The sequence below is a fragment of the Dipodomys ordii genome, unplaced genomic scaffold (genome assembly GCF_000151885.1).
Source record: "Dipodomys ordii isolate 6190 unplaced genomic scaffold, Dord_2.0 Scaffold89, whole genome shotgun sequence".
Taxonomy (NCBI): domain Eukaryota; kingdom Metazoa; phylum Chordata; class Mammalia; order Rodentia; family Heteromyidae; genus Dipodomys; species Dipodomys ordii.
The window spans coordinates 492,568-515,847 of NW_012267305.1; the positions used below are offsets into that span (position 1 = coordinate 492,568).

At 37.6% G+C, this 23,280-nt stretch overlaps 1 protein-coding gene across 1 annotated transcript in view; it reads left to right on the top strand.

Annotated features, from left to right (window-relative positions):
• Positions 1-23,280, top strand: part of Gabra3 (gamma-aminobutyric acid (GABA) A receptor, alpha 3) — a 94,741-nt gene that overhangs the window by 64,502 nt on the left and 6,959 nt on the right. Inside the window, exons 7-8 of the mRNA XM_013025954.1 lie at positions 9,611-9,763; positions 22,000-22,211. Coding sequence (XP_012881408.1) covers positions 9,611-9,763; positions 22,000-22,211 — 365 coding nt within the window. The remainder of the gene's footprint in view (positions 1-9,610; positions 9,764-21,999; positions 22,212-23,280) is intronic.

Genomic DNA, 23,280 nt, shown 5'->3' on the forward strand with positions numbered 1-23,280 from the left:
GTATGGACATGAGTCAAGTCAGGTTTATTGATAAAGAAATAATGGATAAAACAGATTACCTCAGGTGATTGACCCTATACTTATACAATTGTGGTTGTACTGATTTTTTCCCTTAAGGCGTCACTTAAATTCTCCCTATTCTGAATAACAGTGCACAACTCATTTCATTTACCTCTTACCTTTTCTCTCTCCACTAGGCTCATGTGAAGTCTTCCTAGCACCATATCATAGTTACCTGTCAATTCTTTTGCTTCCAATCTTCATCTCCTTCTTGCTTCTGATATCTAAGGGCTAAAAGTTTGTTTTCCACTAACAAAACAGATTAAAATGTATGTTTTGTTCTTGGGAGAGCTAGAATAATGGCTCTTCAAAGATGTCCACATCCTTAATCCTAGAACCTCTTGGTGTGTAAGTTTATATGGCAGAGGCGGATTGAGGTCACAGATGGAATCAGTTCCTTATCGGCTGACTTCAACTTGTAGTACTTAGCCTGGATTTTCCTGGTAAGCCCAGTGTAATCATACAGGGGAAGCAGGAAGATAAGAGCCAGAGAGTAAGTGATTAGAAGGTACTTTGCTACTAGCTTCAAAGAAGAGAAATGGAGTCTAAGCCATAAAATGCAAGAGCCTGCCTGCTCCCTAAACTTACTAGGAAAAAATGCAGCTTTGTCACCGATGTACTCAGGTGTCAAAGCCTCATACTACAAAATTAGTATGCATGATTTCTTTAGGTATCATTTAATTTTTTTTTCTGTGCTAGTTAGTATTTGGGTTGGAACTCAGAGCCTCTCAGTTTTGCTTGGCTTTTTCACTCAAGGCTGTGCTGTACTGTTTTACTTACTCATTAAAAATTGTAATATAGAACCTTAGTTTTACCACATTGAATCTCATTTTAAGTCTGCTAACCTACAGAAGAGTAAGGGTTTAGCTTTGTTTAAAGTAGCATCTTTTTTTAAAAAAATTTTTTGTGAACATACTGTACAGAGGGGTTACAATTACATGGGCAAGATAATGAGTACATATCTTATCAAGCATTGCAGCCTCCTCCTTTGTTTCCCCTTCCCATCCCTTCCCAGCCCCCCCTCCCCCGCACCAAAGTTGTGAAGTTCATTTTCAACATGACAACCTGTACTTCTCATTGTTGCAACAGGTCCACCTGTATCCTTAAACGACTTGTTTTTCCCCATCTCTTCCACAAATTATACTGACATCAAATATAGTGAAAGCAGGGGTTATACTGTGTGGGAGGGACATACAAAGCAACAAAGAAATAATCTTATAAATGCGTTAGAAACAAATGCATGAAAGAAAAAAACATTTAAATACATATCTAAGGGTTCATTTTCCTAACATCACATTATCTGATCTTTCTGCTTGACTCATACATATACTAGATATTGCAAATAAGGGAAACCATGGGACCTATGTTGCTTTGGGCTTGGCTTACTTCACTTAATATAATTTTTTCCAAGCCTTTCCATTTCCTAACAAATGGGGCAATGTCATTCTTTCTGATGGAGGCATAGAATTCCATTGTGTATATATACCACATTTTCTTGATCCATTCATCTACTGAGGGGCATCTGGGTTGGTTCCATATCTTAGTAAACAAAACAAAACAAGAAACTGTTTGGCAGTATCAATTAAATGCCAGCCAATCTATAACTAATAATTAATGTCACCCAGGATGACATAGGGTTTAAAAATGAATATATATGTTAAATGGTGAAAAACATTAAAGTAGATCCAAAATGAAAACAAAATATAAGAATGGATGGTAGGTCATCATTTATTTATCCCTAGAATATCTTATAGCAATAAAAACAAACAAAATACTTCTATATACAAGAAACATGAACATTATAGACAAAATATTTTGTAAAATGCGATAGACATGGAAGATTTTATCAATAAATTTACCAAGCAATAATAACCAAAATTTACTTCTGAGTGGATAGAATAACAATTAAAGAGAAAATAGTTGTGCTGAGAGTGCTGAATGTTGTGGCTCTTTGCATTTTTTATCTAAATAGTGGATGAATGAGCGTTTTCACATTAACAAAGTTTATTGAAGTGCATATACATAATGAGCATACTGTTCTCTATGTTTACCATTATTAAATACAAGAGTATTAGTAAGTAAAAACCTGGAGAGATACATCAACAAAGCCTTTAAAGTTTTCAGGAACTTACTGAACAAATAAAACCATTTCAATAAAAAAAGTAATAAAGTAACATCTTTACAATAAAATAAAAAGTACCTCAAAGAAACTACTATAGTTCTATACTCAAATTTAAGACTCTAAACTTTTTCTGTAGATGGATTTTAAAAGTTGAAATCAGAAGGGAACATTTCTGTTAGTTTGAATATGTTTTGTCCTTTGTTGGGATTATATTTCTTTCCTAGGCACCCAACTTGCAACTTATAATTTCCTAGTATCTTATAGAAAGACCCCCTGGCTTGCTATCTTTGGCCAGGAAAGTACAAATGTCACTATGGTCATTAGTGTGGAGGTAAGGATAGCGACTGCTTCATGTGCACACCTTCAGCTACCTTCAGTTCCAGTCTCACCTCAAGTTTTGAGACTCGCTCAATTTGCAGCCTCCAATCTGGGTTCTCTTTGAGTTGTATCAACAAGATTCTTTCTGTTCCCAGCACCCTGTCTGTCTCCAATCTGTGCTGGCATGGAGGCCAAGGCCTGGAGTTTCCTCATTGTCTTCCTCCAGGACACCATGTACATTCAGTCGAAGGTTCTATGGAGAACTTTCTGTGCGGGCAACTCTCCTGATTTCTTCTCTTATAACTTCATATTCTCACAATCCCTAATTGGAGTCTCAACAGGAAACAGAGCTAAATGTGTGTGCTTCGTCTACTGTCATGCACAGGAACAACTCCTGCCATTTTTTTTGGTTAGTCATGGGGTTTGAACTCTAGGCTTGGGTGCTGTTCCTCAGCTCTTTAGCTCAAGGAGAGCACTCTACCACTTGAGCCACAGCACTACTTCTGGTTTTCTGGTGGTTTATTGGGGATAAGAGTCTCATGGACTTTCCTGCCCCGGCTGGCTTTAAACCACGATCCTCAGATCTCAGCCTCCTGAGTAGCTAAGATTACAGGAATGAGTCACCAGTGCCCACCTCCTCCTGCCATTTTGCCTGTAAATTTTTTACTACTAGGTTGTCTCTATTTTTTTAAATACTTTATTAGCATCTATTAGTTATACAAAGGTTCATTGTGATATTTACTAACATATATGCAATGTAACCTTGATCAAGCTCACCCTCTCTAATAGTCGTCCTTTTTCTCCTCTCCTACTTTTTTTTTTACAAGATTTGTTCTATTTTCATGCATGTATTAAAAATACTTCCACCATATTCATCCTCTTTATTTTCTGGTTATTTATATTTGGTACATATTAATTGTCCATAGGAGTTTCACAATAACATTTCACACATACATGTGTTATATTTTATTCACCTTAATCCCCTCATCTGCTTTTTGTTTCCTGTTCCCAGCCACTCCTATTAGTCAACAGCTTTCAGTGATTTTCTTTATACCATCTTCATACATAGGCACAAAATATAACATATTCCTCCATCATTCTTTTTCTCTATCTCTTGCCTCCACATCCTCCTGATCATCGTACAGATACAATTATGTGTTTGTGTGTGTGCATGCATGTATATATAATAACTAAAGCAAGAGTAAGTGGGAGCATGGCACAAGTGATACAGCCCTTGATGAGCAAGTATCAGGATTTGACTTCAAATTCCAATGCCAACAAAAAGAAAGAGATCTAGGAAGAAAGGAAAGAAAAAAGAGAAAAAGACATAGAAAAGAAGAAAGAGAAAGATTTTCTTCAAAATTGGTGGGGAGCTATTGACACCACTCCGTCTTTTCAACGTTGTCTCCATTTTTCCTCATTAGATAAATTATTGCATTAATCTTCAGCAAAGATCATTTATATCTAGTATCTTAACATTTGTCTTTGGTAGAAATTTGATAATTTGCTGAAGCAGCAGCTTTATTATAATTGCCTTTGTATGGAAAGCAGAGGCAAGAAAAGACAAAGCACAAAATGGGAGACAGAGATGAAAGCAACATAAAGAAAAACCACAGAGGTAGAAACAAAAATGGTACAAAAGGCATCATGAGAAAATAACAGAGAGATGGACAAATACTCAAAAATGGATTTAAGAAACTATATTCACTTATTTAGCATAATGAGTTAATTTATGAAGCTACTTAAAAAATCCTCTTGGGGTTTCACAACCCTAGAAACTAGTTGAGAATGTTTTACATAGTATACTCAAATATTTCACACTTGACACAGATGGAGCTTAATAGGCTGGAGAGCAAAAGCAATAGGAAAATTCCCCAAACCACTTAAAAGGTTGTCTTTCATAAGAAGAAGCAGCACAAAAGGAGACAGAAATGGAGGAAAGGAGGGAGGGAATATAACAGTCCACTTTAGAAAAGCATATTCACTTATAAAATATTAATTTGCTAAACTATTCTGCATTTGTGTGACCCATAGATAATGACTAATTTGTGAATCCATATACATTCTGTTTGATATGGTACCCTTGAATGTTTCACACACAACACAGATGGTCCTTAACAAGTTTAATAAGCTGGAACACATGGGTAGAAATAGGACAGGAAAAGTTGGGGAAAAATCGTTCAATCTCATTAAATCTTCTCACTTTAGCAGAGAAGGTGTGGAGAGGCAGAAGATATTAGCATTATATTTTCAAATACCTCCTATTCACCTAATTGATTTTGTTAAGCTTTTCAACTACATAGACAGTTGTGGGAGGTATGGCTCAAGTAGTAGAACACCTGCCTAGCAAGCACAGGGCCCAGTACCACACAAAAGAGACTCTCTAGAGTATGAAGATGAAAAGGTGGCAGTTCATTGTCCTTTTTACACTTTTCATTGGACCCAGTAAAAAGGAATGGAACATCCCCCTCAACATGGTGAAAAGGCTTCAGCTCTCACTGTGTAGAATTTCCTTTGCCTCTTTGAAAGAGAAGCAGCAGCACAGAGAGAGAAGGAAAGGCTGGCAAGGGAGAGGATTGAAGAACATATAATTGGTTATTTTAAAATGATTGATTTCATAACTTTTCGAAAAGTACATTTTCTTTCCTTTTTAGATTCACAGACTGTAGCTGATTCACAAATAATATTTTAAATACTTAATATCCCACATAATCAGAGATAGGTTTGGTAATAATGAGTTCATGAGTATGACACTAAAATAGAGAAGGGTGAATATTGCCCAAGCTAATCACATTCTGGTTCTCAGGAAAAATCAATCTTAAAATCTTCAATTCTTTATCAGTGTGAAGAGAAAGTTGAAAAAAGGAAAAGGACAGAAGTAAAAATAGATATAGATGAGAGAGAAAAGAGGTATAGGGGAGAGAGAAGGAGAAATGGAATGAGGAAGGAAGAAAGAGAGAAAGAGAAGAAAAGATGATGCTGTGTATTTAGAATTTTGGAGATTTAAAACAGGATACTGGTGGCTCACTCCGATAATACTAGTGAATTTCGAAGCTGAGACCTGGAAGAGTGGTTTGAAGGTACCCCAGGCAGAAAAGGTCTCCAGAATTCTTGTTTCTAATTGACTAGCAAAACGCCAGGCTTGGAGATATGAGTCAAGTGGTTGAGTGACAGCCATGGACAAGCAAGCTGAACAAGACTATGAAGCACGGAAAGCATTTTGAACATAATAATTATAGTTCAGGCAATCTAGAGCTCATTCTTTTGGTTGGTTGTGGGGCTTGAACTCTGAGCCTGGGCACTGTCCCTCATCTCTTTAGTTCAAGGCGAGAGCTCTCCCACTTGAGCCACAGTGCCACTTTTGGTTTTTCTGATGGTTAAGTGGAGATCAGAGTCTCACAAACTTTCCTGCCTGGGCTGGCTTTGAACCACGATCCTCAGATCTCAGCCTCCTGAGTAGCTAGGATTACAGGTGTGTGCCACTAGCACCTGCATAGAGCTATTTTGTTTTAATGTTTGGATTTTTTTGGGTCCGGTCCTGGGGCCTGAACTCTGGGCCTGGGCGCTGTCCCTCAGCTCTTCAGCTCAAGGCTAGCGCTCTACGACTTGAGCCACTGCGCTACTTCCTGCTTTTTTCTTTTTTGCTTATGTGGTGCTGAGGAATCGAACTCAGGGCCTCATGCATGCAAAGCAAGCGCCCTATCACTGAGCCACCTTCCCAGCCCTAAAATGTTTTTTTTTTTATTGTAAAAATAGCAAACAGAGGGGTTACAGTTCCATGAGCAAGGTAATGAGCACATTTCCTATGGAGCATTGTTACCTCCTCCTTTGCTTTTCCCCTACCATCCCTTCCCTCCCCATCTCCCCAACTCCTCCCTCCCCCACCCCACGTCTGAAGTTGTAAAGTTTGTTTTCAACATAACATCTTGTACATCTCATTGTTACAGTGGGTCAACCTGTATCTCTGTTTAAGCTTCTTTTGAAATGGAAAAATCTATTAGCTTTGGAGAATATAAAGTGGGAAGAGAAAAGCCTTAATCCAGACATGTTTGGGGATGTGCTATTCTATCCCCAGGTAGTGATGTTCAATAGGTAGTTGAGTATATATATCTACAGGTGAGTAGAGAATTCCAGGGCAATATAACAAATTACTACAAGTTGGGTAGCTGAAATCAATGGAACTTTATTGTTCTGGAAGCTAGAAATCTGACGTCAACACATGGCAAGTGTTATTTCTGTCTAGAACTCTGAGAATCTGTTTATGATTCTTCCCAGCTTGGTGGTGGCTAGCAATCCTTAGTGATACTTGGCTTGGAGGTACCTCGTGAGTCTGTGCCTCTGCTATCCATAGTGTTGTCCCTCTGTATGTCTCTCTCAACTTAGAAGACTATCAACCATATTGATTTTCTTTTTTTCTTTTTTTAAAATTTATTTATTTATTTTTTATTTGTGAACATACTGTACAGAGGGGTTACAATTACATGGGCAGGATAATGCGTAAATTTCTTACCAAGCATTGCAGCCTCCTCCTTTGGTTTACCCTTCACATCCCTTCCCAGCCTCCCCCCTCCCCCCCAATCCCAACCCTTCTCCTTCCCCCCCTTTCCCCCTCCCCGACCGACGTTGTAAAGCTCGTTTTGGACATGACAACTTATACTTCTCATTGTTGCATCAGGTCCACCTGTATCCTTAAACAACTGTTTTTTCCCCCTCTCCTCCACAAGTTATACTGACATCAAATATAGTGAAAGCAGGGGTTATACAAAGAGATAGTCTTATAAATGCGTTAAAAACACATGCATGAAAGAAAAAACATTAAAATACATGTCTAAGGGTTCATTTTCCTGACATCACATTATCTGACCTTTTCAACTTGACTCATACATATACTAGATATTGCAAATAAGGGAAACCATGGGACCTATGTTTCTTTGGTCCTGGCTTACTTCACTTAATATAATTTTTTCCAAGTTTTTCCATTTCCTAACAAATGGGGCAATGTCATTCTTTCTGATGGAGGCATAGTATTCCATTGTGTATATATACCACATTTTCTTGATCCATTCATCTACTGAGGGGCATCTGGGTTGGTTCCATATCTTAAATATGGTAAATAATGCTGCAATGAACATAGTTGTGCTGGTAGCTTTAGTGTGGTCTTGTTTGTAAACATTTGGGTAAATGCCCAAGAGTGGGATTGCTGGGTCATAGGGGAGCTCTATGTGGAGTCTTTTGAGGAACCTCCATACTGCAAATGGGACTGCATAAAGTTGCAGAGCTTCTGCAGGGCAAATGACATAGCTAGCAAGATCAATAGAAAGCCCACGGATTGGGAGAAGATCTTTACTAGCCATACAACAGACAAGGGTCTCATATCTAAAATATACTTGGAACTCAAAAAATTAAACCCCCCAACAACAAATCCTCAAAGAAACAACTGCCCAATAAACAAGTGGGCGAAAGACTTAAAGAGAAACTTCTCTGAAGAAGAAAGAAGGATGGCCAATAGACACATGAAGAAATGTTCAACATCCCTAGCCATAAAAGAAATGCAAATCAAAACAACATTGAGATACCACCTCACTCCAGTTAGAACGGCAAAAAATCAAGAACTCTAACAACAACAGATGCTGGAGGGGATGTGGACAAAAAGGAACCTTACTTCATTGTTGGTGGGAATGTAAACTTGTTCAACCACTTTGGAAAGCAGTATGGAGGTTCCTCATATTGATTTTCTGTTCACCTTGTTTTAGTAAGGTTTCTGTTAACTATATCTGAAACAACCCTATTTTCAAATGAAATCTACGGTATCTTTTGAAGAGACACAGTTTAACCCATAGCAGTCAGAAAGACCAGGCAGAAGGTACAGATTAGGGAACCATCAAAGTTTAAGATATTGAAGACTGGGGCTTGATTGGAATACCGAGAGAAGGGAGGGAGGGAGAGAGGAAAGGAGGAAGTGAGAGAGAAGTATAAATCCTATATCCTGATGTGTGTCAAGTTTTCGAAATTCAAGGAACCATAACTGGAGACCAGAGAGGTCAGGGAGTTAGAAGGGGTAATTTTGGTTCCAACCAAAGAAGTCTAGTGGAATAAAAGGTAAGGGGATAAAGAAGCAGCCATGGAGCCCAACCTGTCTGGTTTGAATTTGAGAAACAACTTCCTTCCTGGGCAACCTAGCCCTGTGAAAGCTGTGAAGTCTCTCTGAATATCAATTTCTTCCCCTCTCTTATGAGGTTGTTGTGAGAATCAAGTTATCTTGAATATTTTTATTATCTTTAAATAGTTGTACAAAGGAGTTGCCATTTAACCAAGCAGTTTATCAATTCAGTCCTTCTTCGTCCATGTCACCCCTTTCCACATTCTCACCCATCCCTCCGATCCCACCCCTTCCCTCACTTTTCTTAATTTTGGTGTTAGGTATTGAATTTCTTCTTACCATTTAACAAAGCAGTTTATGCCTACAACACATCTATCTTGATCTGCGTCAGCCTTTCAATATATTCCTCCCCGAACCACCCCTTGTTTTTCTCAGTTCTGTAGCTTATAGTATGCATTTTTGCCTGCGATCTCTCCCCTTCCCCCTTCATTCTTCTACCCATCTCCTGTTGGCCCTGCCCTCTCCTCTTACAAGTACCCACTTCCTGGTTTTTATTTTGTTGGGCTTTGACTAAGTCTTTCTAAAGAATTATACCACTAAAGCATTCCGAACAGTCTATTCTACTTCAGTTAATTCATTTGTAACTTGGATACCTCCCAGAGTATTTATTTATACAAATGAAATATATATTTTTAATTTCATAACCTATAACAGTGTTTTAGAAGACAATAATTTCTCATTGTTTACAGGAAGAATGTGAATTTATTTGAATAAACTTGTATCAAACTTGCTCTAAGAAAGCTGTACTTGTACATCATCAGCTTGTTTTTTCACAATGAAAACATACCATTTTATGATGGTTAAAGACTTCTAGTTACTTGGGCTTGGGAGGCACTGGGGTGTTATATATTGACTACAAAATTGAAGAGCTTTGTTAACTGAATTGGGGCCCAATTTGTTTGAATGATACATATGTGACTATATGCCATCTAATTTTACTTTGTCTTAAGGAGAATATGTCGTCATGACAACTCACTTTCATCTGAAGCGAAAAATTGGCTACTTTGTGATCCAGACCTATTTGCCATGCATCATGACTGTCATTCTTTCACAAGTATCTTTCTGGCTCAACCGAGAATCTGTCCCTGCCCGCACGGTCTTTGGTAAGTATTGCTTCATATAGCATGGAGAGAGACATTTTCCAATTTTATTGTTGGCAGTGGCCACCTTTCTTATGAAAGAAAGACCATTGAGTTCTCCTCCTCTTCCTCCTGCTCTTCTTTTCTTTCTTCTTCTTGGAAGTATTGGGCTTTCAACTGAGGGCCTCATAATTGCTTAGCAGATGGTCTGCCACTTGAGCCATGTTTCCGTACCCTCTTAATTTATATTTCTCAATAATATTGTGGATTTATGCCTAGGCTAGCTTGCACTGCAATCCTCCTATTTAGGCATCCTGATTAGCTGGAACGACAGTTGTGCATCACCATGTTTAACGTTTTAATTGGTTAAGATGAGGTCTTGTGAATATTTTGCCTTCTTGGCTTCTAAGTAGGATTTCTACTGTAGTCACACTGATCTTTGCCTCCAGAGCAGCTAGGATTTGAGGTACAAACCATCAATGACCAGAAGCAACTCAATTCCTAGCAAGCAGGTCAGAAGTAGTGAGATTACTGAAAATGCTGCAGGAACTGGGGAGTGAACAGAAATGTTCAGTGGCAAAGAAAATGAAGTTAATGCACAGACTAGGCAAAGTAAAGGGTAAGAAACCGAGCTAACAAAAGAGAAGAAACTGGGGACTTTGTAAGGAGCCAATGAACATCGGACTTTGCTTTTTGTCCTCTACTCATTTTGAAGGCCTGAAGAAGGGTAGTTTCCTCAATCATATCTACAACTAGAGGAATTTACTTCACCATATGTTTACTTATGGCTAGGCAGAAGTTCACTTGTCATTAACACATTTTCTTTTTTTTTAATTTTAATTTTTTGTGAACATATTGTACAGAGGGGTTACAATTACATGGGCAAGATAATGAGTACACTTCTTATCAAGCATTGCAGCCTCCTCCTTTGTTTACCCTTCACATCCCTTCCTAGCCTCCCCCTGCTCCCCCATCCAACCCTCCCCCGCGCCCCCACATCCCCCCCCCGCACCAAAGTTGTAAAGTTCATTTTCAATATGACAACTTGTACTTCTCATTGTTGCAACAGGTCCACGTGTATCCTTAAACGACTTGTTTTTCCCCATCTCCTCCACAAATTATACTGACATCAAATATAGTGAAAGCAGGGGTTATACTGTGGGGGAGGGACATACAAAGCAACAAAGAGATAATCTTATAAATGCGTTAGAAACAAATGCATGAAAGAAAAAAGCATTAAAATATATATCTAAGGGTTCATTTTCCTAACATCACCTTATCTGACCTTTTCTGCTTGACTCATACCTATACTAGATATTGCAAATAAGGGAAACCATGGGACCTATGTTTCTTTGGGCCTGGCTTACTTCACTTAATATAATTTTTTCCAAGTCTTTCCATTTCCTAACAAATGGGGCAATGTCATTCTTTCTGATGGAGGCATAGAATTGCATTGTGTATATATACCACATTTTCTTGATCCATTCATCTACTGAGGGGCATCTGGGTTGGTTCCATATCATAGCTATGGTAAATAATGCTGCAATAAACATACAAACAACTGCCCAATAAATGAGTGGGCTAAAGACTTAAAGAGAAACTTCTCTGAAGAAGAAAGAAAGAAGGATGGCCAATAGACACATGAAGAAATGTTCAACACCCCTAGCCATAAAAGAAATGCAAATCAAAACAACATTGACATACCACCTCACCCCTGTTAGAATGGCAAAAATCAAGATCTCTAACAACAACAGATGATGGAGGAGATGTGGACAGAAGGGAACCTTACTTCATTGTTGCTGGGAGTTTAAACTTTTATGGAGGTTCCTCAAAAGACTCCACATAGAGCTCCCCTATGACCCAGCAATCCCACTTTTGGGCATTTACCCAAATGTTTACAAACAAGACCACACTATAGCACATTTTCTTTAGAGTCTATCCATCTGTCTGTCTGTCTGTCTGTCTATTTCCCACTACACTACAAGACTTTTCAGTGTACATGTAAGATATACATTTAGTTTTCTACACACAAGGCATTTCTACCACTGTCTTGAAGCTGTACTATGTCATTAAATAAATAGAAAATGATGTTCTAGATGGAAATAGTGTTTTAGGTCAGGTCTGGGATAAAGAGAGCAATGGAGAAAGAGAAAGAATAACCTGCAAAATATGAAAAACAATAAAAGTCAATAAGAATGCCATGATACCATGGAAGTCAAGAGAGGAAAAGATGCAAGAGGCAGAACATTGTCATGGAGGTGAATTCTACTGGGAATTGTGATCTTTTGGGTGCAAGAAATCTGGAAAAGAACAAGTCTAGTGATACAAAGGGAACAGCAGCTACATGGGAGTGCCTGGTTGTTGTCCAGTATTTGAGACAGAACAAAGTAGATACTTGAAATATATTCCTGTACAAAATCCTAAAAAGCCCAATCAGAAAACATTTTTAAATTAAAATCTGACCTCCTAAAACATTAGAGGTTCTACTGAGAGGCCCAAATAGTAGAAAGAAGTGCAAATGGGAGTATTGATCATAGGAATTGATAGTATTGTAGCAGCAGGATAGGTGGAAGCATTCCTGGTTTTAGTCAACAAGAATGTGGTTTTTAAGATTATGTAAGAAAACAGTGAACCTGAATAAGGTTGTGTTATAACTAAGACTATGATATATTGAATAGTAGCTTCGAGTGATATGTATGTCCAAGTGGCTGTAACTTGGAAATGTGATCTTATATGGTAACAGTAATTATAGAGCTGGGCAGGGTGGTGTGCACATGTAATCCCAGCTACTTGGGAAGTACAGACAGGATAATAGCAGTCCAGGGCCAGACAAAGGACAAAGGAAAAAAAATTCAATAACATCTTGTCTCAAAAACAAACTTGGAGTGGTCACAAACATCTATTATCTCTGTTACTCAAGAGGCAAAGGAAAACTGGTCTGAGGCTGGCCTCGGAACAAGTGCAAGACTATGGGGGAAAAAAAAACTACAAGCAAAGATGCTGGGAGGGGCTGGGAAGGTGGCTCAGTGGTAGAGTGCTTGCCTTGCATGCATGAGGCCCTGGGTTCAATTCTTTAGCATCACATATGCAGAAAAAACAAAACTGGAAGTGGCGCTGTGGCTCAAGTGGTAGAGCGCTAGCCTTGAGCTGAAGAGCTGAGGGACAGCGCCCAGGCCCAGAGTTCAGGCCCCACGACCGGACCCCCCCCAGAAAAACGATTCTGGGAATGTGGTTCAAGGGGTAAAGTGATTGTTTAAGCAAGAGACCTTGACTTTAAGCCCCACTTACACATTCACAAACACGCACACACACATGCACACAGTCACACACACAGTAAATATAGATGTGATAAGTTTAAAACCTTAATATGGAATTTGGCATGATCAGGATGGACCTTAAATGCAATACCAAGTGTTATTCTGAGAGTGCAGAAGAGCATTCACTATGGAGGAGAAAGCAGAGTGATAATGTAAACAGAAAACTGGAAGATGCTCCTGTGTTGACTTTAAAATGAGAGGAAGTGGCCCATGCACTCAGGAGGGAAATCAGTGTGTGTTTGGAAGTCAGGGAAGTCAATGGAGTATTCCTCTAGCACTTCTGGAGAGACTGTGTGTACATGCACACATTGATCTTAATCCAGTGAACTGATTTCTCATGTCTGCTGTCTAGATCTGCAATAATAGATTTATGCTCTTTTAAGTCACTAAGGTCGTGGTAATTTGTTACATAAGCCATACAAAATTAATAGGTACTCTTCCCATAAATCTAGTAGCATGGAGGAGTTGTGCCCTCAGTGGAAGAGAATGTTAAGAAAACACTCCACAGTGAAGGAGCACAAGAAGAAAGCATTTCGATTTTGGCCTTGATTCTGTGTGAAATATGAGCTTTCTTGAAAATTAATTTTTTAATTCAAACTTGACCTCCCACTAATTTAGAATTCTTAGTTACAGTAACTGTATCGATGCAAAAACCTCCAAGTTGAAATGTTAATTTAAAAAATGATTGCAGAGATTTTATTTAAGAACATAGAGCCAAGAATAGCCAATATTCTCCTGAAGAAGAGCAAGGCCAAGAGACTTGCCTAACAGGATGTCAGAATGATTGAAAAGCTGGAGTAATTAAGCAGTATGTTATTGGCATAAAGGAAAGAAAAATAAAGACACACTGGAGAGAGTCCACATATATGAAAACTGATTTATCACAAAGATGGCATTTTAGACATTTAATCTGATATTGATTAAGGAGACTTAAACATAAAAAGAAAAATATTATCCTTCTAGAAGAACATATAAAACAATATCTTTGCAAATGTTGATAAAAATTCTTAGAGTAGGGCTGGGAAGGTGGCTCAGTGTAGAGCGCTTGCCTTGCATGCCTGAGGCCCTGGGTTCGATTCCTCAGCACCACATAAGCAAAAAAAAAAAGAAAAAAGCTGGAAGTGGCACTGTGGCTCAAGTGGTAGAGCACTAGCCTTGAGCTGAAGAGCTGAGGGATAGCGCTCAGGCCCAGAGTTCAGGCCCCACAACCAGACCCCCCCAAAAAAATTCTTAAGAGTATAAAAGAAATGTTAAACTGAAGTTCATACAAATTTTAAATTTCTGATTATCAAAGAGGAACTTTAGGAGTAAAGAAGATCTCAAGTCTACAATATTAACTTCTTACAAAGTTGAGATATGAAGATCATTTCAACTGGGCAGAAAAGTCTATGAGATTCTTATCCCTAATCAATCACCAAAAAAACAGGAGTGGAGGTATAGCTCAAGTGTACAGCACCAGCCTTGAGCAGAAAAAGTTAAGGACCACTACCGAGGACTTAAGTTCAAGCCTCAGTACTGGTGTATACACACACACACACACACACACACACACACACATACACACACACATGAATATCAAAACTATGTGTATATATGTATATATAAAAACATCTACGTGTGTTTTGTATATATATACATATATATGTATTTTGTGTGTATATGTATATTTAATGATAGGAGAATATATGAAACTTTGAAAATTAGAGAGGGGTACAGGAATATAGTTGAGGGGTAAACTTGTTTAAACTATATAACTATGAAATTATTACAATGAAATTTCCTTCTATTATTTATGTCTGCTAATTAAAAATAAAATAGAAATCATTAAAAGAAAAAATGAAGTGGTAATCCACAGACTGGGATATAATATTGCATACATGTGTAAGCCTGACAAAAGAACTATATTCCAAATATGTCAAGAACTCTGAGATTTCAATAAGCGTCATTTTATATGGTCATATGCACATAGCTATTGAGCTGTTGTGATCCTCTCCTAGGAATATCCTCCTTTGTTTTCTCTATGCAATGCTTTGAGTGCTTTTAATTAATCATGTCCATGTGTAATTATTTGTCTTTTACCATCCATCGGATTAACTTCTAGATTTGTAGTCATATTCTAGTTATTACAAATGAAGGAAACCATGCAGCCCATGTATCTTTGGATCTGGCTGACTTCACAGATTTTTATTGTACTGTTGGCAGTTATTTTTCTTTCTTTCTTTCTTTTTCTTTTGATTTATTTTCTATTGACAGTGGGTTTTTTTCTGTAACCTTTGTCTTATTTGTAAGTTTATCTGATTCTGGGATGGGAAGGGGAATCAGAAATGGTGGGACAGTTGATGAACCAGTTCAACAGGGATATGCACTAGACAATATGTTGGAAATGAACTTCACAATTTATGGGGAGAGGAGTTGATCCCGTGGGTAGGGCTGGGGGAAGTGAGTGGGATAAAATGAGGGAGGGGGTAACACTGTTAAAAAACAAATGTACTCATTACCTTACTTATGTAACTGTAAGGTCTCTATACATTTCCTTTACAATAAAATTTAAATTAAAAAAGAGCTCTTACAATGGATGAACAAATATTTTCCAGAGAATATAAAAATACCTCTAAGCATACAAATAGATCCATAGCAGCATTTTTTTTGTCAGTTGTGGGGCTTGAACTCTGGGCCTGGATGTTGTTCCTCAGCTCTTCAACTCAATGCTAGTGCTCTACTATTTGAGCCAAAGTGCCAATTCCAGTTTTTTGGTGGCTAATTGGAGATGAGTCCATGCCAGGGCTGGCTTTGAACCACGATCCTCAGATCTCAGCTTCCTGAGTATCTAGGATTACAAGCATGAGCCACCAGTGCCTAGCTCCCTTAAGCACCATAAAAATTTTTATGTTATATTCTTTTAAAAAATTGTCAGGGTGATATACACAGGGATTACAGTTATATAAGAAAGGTAGTGAGTGCATTTCCTGTCGAACTTATTACCCCCTCCATTTTTCTTGACTTTCCCTCCCTCAACACCCCCCCACAAGTTGTACAGATAATTTCCAACATATTGTCTTGTGAATATCACTATTGCATTGATTCCTCTTTTGTCCTTTATCTCACCGTTTTGTTGTTCTCCTTCCATTCCCTAATTCTTGTAAACATATATACAATTCCAGGGCACCAAAATCAAATACAGTGACAATAGGGGATAAACCATAGTGGGGAAAACACAAAAGAAAAAAGAAGCCATGTAATACATTAAAAACCACAACAACAAAGAAAAATCTCTTGTGTCCATAGCAGCATTTTAATGAAGGAAATGTACACTAAAATCTCAAGATGACATCTGCTCTTAATTCTAGAATAATGAGTTAATAGTTATATTATCAGATACTGGATATCTTGAGGAAGAATTTGAGATCTCATAAACTGCTGGTAGGGATGTAAAATGACACCACCTCTTTGGAAATCAATTTAATTGATTCTTATAAAGTTAAAAATATGGCCGGGCGCTGGTGGCTCATGCCTGTAATCCTAGCTACTCAGGAGGCTGAGATCTGAGGACTGCAGTTCAAAGCCAGCCCGGGCAGGAGAGACCATGAGACTCCTATCTCCAATAAAAACCACCAGAAAACCGGAAGTGGCGCTGTAGCTCGAGTGGTAGAGCACTCGCCTTGAGCTGAAGAGCTGAGGGACAGCGCCCAGGCCCAGAGTTCAAGTCCCATGACCGACAAAAAAAAACAGTTAAAAATATGTTTCCTATAATCTAGATATTGCTTTCCTAGGTATATACACAAGTAAAATTAAAATCTCCAAAAAAATTTTAAAAATTTCTGGAAAGAATTTTACTCATAACAGCCCCAAACTAGAACACATACAAATGTAAATGCATAGATAAATGAATGGGCGCTCACACACACACACACACACACACACACACACACACACACACACACACACACACACACCCATATATGGTACGTGTGTATGTGTAGTGTATAGATAACATATATTGATTATTGACTAATACAATGTTTTAGATGAGTCTCAAAGGCATATTAATCTGAAATATCTAGGCATAAAATATTATAGTCTGTATAACGTTATTTATATAAAACAATTCCATTATAATAGCAAGTTCCCTTTTGCCCACTCTCAGTCAATCCATCGCCCTAAAGAAGCCAAAGCTTTCTCTATAACATCATAACTTAGCCCTCCATGTTTTATATCCTGATTTGGGTAGTAGTTGTACAACTCCATACACTTGTCCAAAGACTTAAAAATGTACAAACTATTTTTCTAGTGTATATAAATTCTACCCCAATTTAAAATACAAATCTACTGAGACTCCAGATGTTTGAATTATTGGATAGACTTTCAAACATCCATAGTGAATATATTTAAGTGAGCTTAAGTAATGTGAAAATTTTGGATGGTAAATAGAAATATATTTCATAAAATAGGGAGAGGGAGAGAGAGAGAAGAGAAATGACATTGGAAATTGTAGAACTGGAAAGTACAGATAAAAATTCAGTGATTTCTATATAAATAAAAGAAAATCTATGAACTGGACAATAGGTCAGATTACCTAAAAAGCAAGTTAAGATGTAAACAAAAATGCATGAGAGAAACAGGCATGCAATTTACTGAAAAACAGTAATAAAAATGTAATTGGAAACCTAAAGAAAATATAACTTTCATTAGAATAAATCAAAATATATGTCAATAAGGATCCATTATGGTGAAACATCTGAAAACAAAAGACAAAGAGAAGACCTTAAAGAGCTTCTTGGAAAAATTATGTTGCTTTTCCAATTCTATCCAATATACTGGAAACTGACTTTCATAGAAACAAAGAAGATATTTTTGAACACTAATAATAGCATAATGCTAAAAGTTATGATTATCATTAGACTTTCACTAAAGGAAATGCTTAATTTTATTCTTCAAATGAAAGGAAATATATCTTGGAAGGAAGACTGAAAACGTATTTTATAAAGAATGACTATAATATATAATATATATAGGAATGGTAAACAGACACCAAATGTATGAAATAATAACAGTGGCTCATAGGGCAAAAATACACGTAGAATAAAAATTAGAGTATAACATAATCTATGTTGAAATGGAGATACGCAGAGATCAAATGTTCTGTAGATTTTCAGTTTGAGGGGGGAAGCATAAGAGATCAACTAAAATGACAAATTAAGGTACACACTAACTGAATGTTTTCATCTCTTCTAGGAATGCAAAATGATATAAGTACTTTAAAATTGAGTTTTAAAGTGTTATACAAATCTATTCATATGCTTTACCATACAGTCTGGGATTTCTATTGCTAGATATTTACCAGACACATGAAAACAGATGCTCACACAAATACATAAATGAAATAATTCAAGTACCCCCCCTTTTGTGTTTTACAGCACTTAAACTTTAGAAATAACTTTAGTGCCCATGAATATGTGAATACATGAACTAACTTGTTACATCAATACAATGTAATACTACTCTGAAAATAAAAGAAATACAATAAAGATACATGGAAAAGCATGGACCAATGTAATATTGAGTTGAATGTAGGAAGACAGACACAAATTAATGCATACTATATGATACTTACATAAAATATGGAACTGTAGGGAAGAATGTAACCCATAATGAAAGAAAGCAGATCAGTGGTAACTTGGGATCAAGGAGAAGAAGTTGTAAATAATAGGACCTGAGAAAAGCAGTGGTGTCATGACACAGCAGATATCTCAAAGGAGCCTAAATTTGCACAAAACTATGGTCACGAAGTGATCGAAGGATACTAGAGATCAAGAAATATGGACTTCAGCCTTTATTCTCTTGGCTTTAAATTATTAAGAAAAGGAACATTTACATGCCGTGAGGAGATTAAAAATATAGGCGAACTCATCAGTCATAGAGCAGCAGAAAAAATGGCACTGTGGCTCAAGTGGTAGAGAGCTATCCTTAAGCCCAACGAGGCTCAGGGACAACAGCCAGGATATGAGTTCAAGCTCTACAACCAACAAAAAATAATAGAGCAGCAAAATTGGACAGAAAGGGTTTGTAAAGAATGAATGGGCTGCAGGATCAGATTCAACAACGTAGTTTGTTAACACCCCACCCATGAGAATGAAACGAATAGGTGTGTGAAGTATAATTAATATGGATCATCTAATGGGTGCAGATGGGGGCTCATTTTGAACAGTGTGGTCTGAAATGTTTTAAATTTTGTATCACAAAATGTGCCATAAGGCACATACTAGGCAAATGGTAATGTTTCAAAATAAAAAGAGGCAATATGTCCCTATATTTGACAACACTAACAACAGAATTAGTAGAAAAAGCAAATGCACCATGATTTCTGCAGAGTGAGACCTGCAGATCAAAATTAATTCCACTCAGCACACATGTAGTTTAGTTAGACAAATACATGTTATCTGTTATATTTCTTTGGGCAGTGTGGGATATAACACTAGAAGTGTTCAAAGAAAGGCTTTCTAGAAGGATCTTGAAGAAACAGCAGTAGAAGACAGGCTGAATCTTTCTAAGTGCTGAGATTCTCTTTGTCTGTCCATGAGGTGTACCAAATGCTTGATTGAGTGTTCTACTGGCTCTGAGTAGCTAAGAGCTCTCATAAGATGACAGCTCTAATTAAGCACAAGAGGCTGGAGCTCTAAAAATCTCTGCTGAAATAGAGCACCGAAGCACTAGTGTCATAGTACAGTTTTCCAGCCAACCACTAGCACACTGCTAAGGATGCATAGGGTGCATAACTGCATTTAATAATCACGAGTGAGATAACTTGTTTTTCTCATAAATCAGCCTTTCCTTGGAATGATCTGAGGATTACTAAGCCTTGTGTCTGTTCTCAGAATTTATGATATTACCAATTCAGATCATTCCTTTGCAATGATTTAACTTTTTGGTTCATTCTTGATATAGTGTAAAGTGTGTTTTTGTTTTATATATATATATCTATAATTATATAATATATATAACTGTAAAGATACTGTACAGAGGAGTTACAGTTACATGTGCAAGGTAATGAGTCCATTTCCTATTGAGCATTGTTACCTCCTCCTTTGTTTTTCCCCTACCATCCCTTCCCTCCCCACCTCCCTACCTCCCCGCCCCACAAAGTTGTAAAGTTAGTTTTTGACGTAGTGTCTTGTACATCTCATTGTTACAATGGGTCATCCTGTATCCTTATTTCAGCATTTTGTTCTTCATGTTTGATTATTTCCTGCCTATTTGGTACAAAGGTACTCCTTGAGGGTTTACTTAAATCGCACTGAGCTTTGTCTAGTCTAGATTTTCACATCCACAACAAATATACAAGAACTTAAAGGAGCAAGATAAGACAGGAAAGGAAGCCCCAGAGGCTACCACACACATACTTAACTTGGGGTCATTAGCATCAATGCTAATTAGCATTAGGATTTCATTCTTTGCTCTACTTGACCAGGCTTCATGAAGCTCCCATTCTCATCCTTTTCAGCCTGGTAACACTCAGCATGAGATTCTAAGCATTCTTCCTGCAGTGCCTTATCAAAATGCTGCTATATAGAAATAGTAGGTAATGCTCATACATGGAGAGAGTACAGGCATAGAAAGATTAAAATAATTGCCAAGATACAAAACAAGTAAGTACCTAGGACTTCTAAATTCTAGTGTGGTGCTCATGGAAACTATATAATTACTACAAACAAGTATCAAATTATGGTTATGTTATTGTTACTAATGTTAATTATTCTAACTATAAAATTGTGATAGTATTACTGTAAACAGAAAATAATAGTAATGTTAATTGTAGAGGGCACTACATATAGAGTAATTATTTATGTCATGTATTATGATATAGATTTTATAAATAAATATCTCATTTAATTTTGCAACAAATTTGTATCATCTTGTACTACTATGCTCACTTTACACATTGATAAAAATGAGTATTGGTAGAATTAAACATCTTGAGTTCATATTATTAGCAGGGGGATTGTCCAGAATTCTGTTGAGCTTAGTCTGTCTATGCAGCTTATGCTGCTAAGCACAACAAAATGTCATTTCTATGCATATTTAAATTTTGAAAAGATTTTAAAAGTTTAAGTACAAGTTAGAAGTGAATTTTAAAAGAACTAAAAAGAATCAATTGAGTTAAAATCAGGCCCTTGTTCTATAAAATCCAACAAGATATATACTGGAACGGTTTTGATTGCCATGAAGCTCATTAGGAACTGAGAGTGTAATGCCACTACAAACATTTTCCACAATAATTTGTTGTATTATGAGAAGTGAGCCCAGAATTAAACATGTGATCACCCTACTGAACTTAGAGTTTCCCCCCGAACTTGAGCCTTAGTTCTGAGTTATTGGATGAGAGCTACCAGGTTGGGAGGAGGGTTGAACAAGAGACAGAGGTCATGAGGAATCCACAGATTTCTATGGTCGTGCGGGAAATGGGTAGTCACAACAAATTGCAGCCCACCTGTGAGGTCTGTAAAAGCCCGTAACAGAGAGCAGGAGTCAGATATTTCTTTCCTGTGCTGTAAGGAAAGTAGCAGTGACATCGATGAGTGGGCGAATAGTTAGAAAATGCAGATTTGGCTCAACGGTGACCTCTCCTCATCTGCAAGCTCTCTTATAATGACATAAGCTACTTATTCTTCAAGAGAAAAGTGTAGGCAGAGGCCAGAGGACAACTATGACAAAGGCTACACTAAAGATGTCTATCACTGTGCCAACTGGGCTCTGGTAGTTACTAGGTCGTGACCTTTACAAAAATAATAAAAGCAACTTAAAAATAACAACTAAATACATAAATAAAGGAGACATCCTGAGTGGGGCAAAATAAAGCTGTTCCTCTTGAGTAGGAAGTCAGTGATCTCATTAAATACATGCTGAATGTCTTTTAGTCACATTTGGTTGTCATCTTTTCTCTCCCAGGTGTCACCACTGTTCTTACCATGACCACCCTGAGTATCAGTGCCAGAAACTCCTTACCTAAAGTGGCATATGCGACGGCCATGGACTGGTTCATAGCCGTCTGTTATGCCTTTGTGTTTTCTGCGCTGATTGAATTTGCCACTGTGAACTACTTCACTAAGAGGAGCTGGGCTTGGGAAGGCAAGAAGGCGCCAGAGGCCCTGGAGATGAAGGTGAGACGCAGCAAAGGGGGGACTGAGAAGCCCTTTTTCACAGACTGTATTGGGACCAGGAGTGAACAGCCTGCAGCCCGCAGCAACTCAGCAGGGCTGTGTGCTATTCACTGAGTCATCAATCCAGCTCTTGACAGGGGTGCTTCTTGGCAACCTAGAATTTTGACAGAGCAAAGGAAAGAGGGAAAGTGGCATGGAGAGCTTCCCGTCTTGTGGTCTGAGATCAAATATGTGTGATGCTTCTAGACTCCAGGGAAACCCATTGATACAAAGGAACATAGAAGCTTGGACTCTTGTAAATGGAGATAACACTAACTGCTCCAGGGCCAGCTCCCCCCTCACTTTCCATTATATTCACCTTAGGAGCAAACCCAGTGACTATCATTCCTTCTCTGTTTAGCTTATGTGGTAATGAAATGCTAGTTCATTTTCCCCCTGCCCATTGAAGAATTCATTCTTCAATATGCAAGTGGAATGCTACTTTCTCCATAGAAAGTGTCTAGAATCCCCTAGGCTCATTTAGCTATCTGTGGGCTGGCATTCTTAGTAGTAGGGCTTATTTGTACTAAGGTTATTTGCCTCCCTCATTACTAGACTAACCATTTTGAGGGCAAAGGTTCATCTGTGTCCCTACACAGTATTTTGTTGCTTAAATTTATGGATCAATGAGGAAGGAGAAACAAAAAATTCAACAAATGAGATTGGTAGGAGTTAATGATAAATGAAGTTTGATCAATAGTGTCTCCCTTGGATACTTAAAATTAGTCTAGGTATCTAGTAGATCTAGATGAAGATTATCCAAATTGATAAAGACAAAAAAAATCTGGCAGCCCTGATCCCTGATTCTAAGATCCTTCAAAGGATCATAGGGAAGAGAAATGGTAATAAATATTTGGCAAGCATACATGAAAGATCTATTCCAAACATACAGAATGGTGAGTTGGCAAGATTGGAAATATATGGTAACCACTTATTGGAGCACAACTTTGCTATAAGTTATTAAGGAAAAAGTGTTTTATTATAGTCTAGTTGCTACTTTTTGGCCTTCAAATGTATTTACTGTTCTATA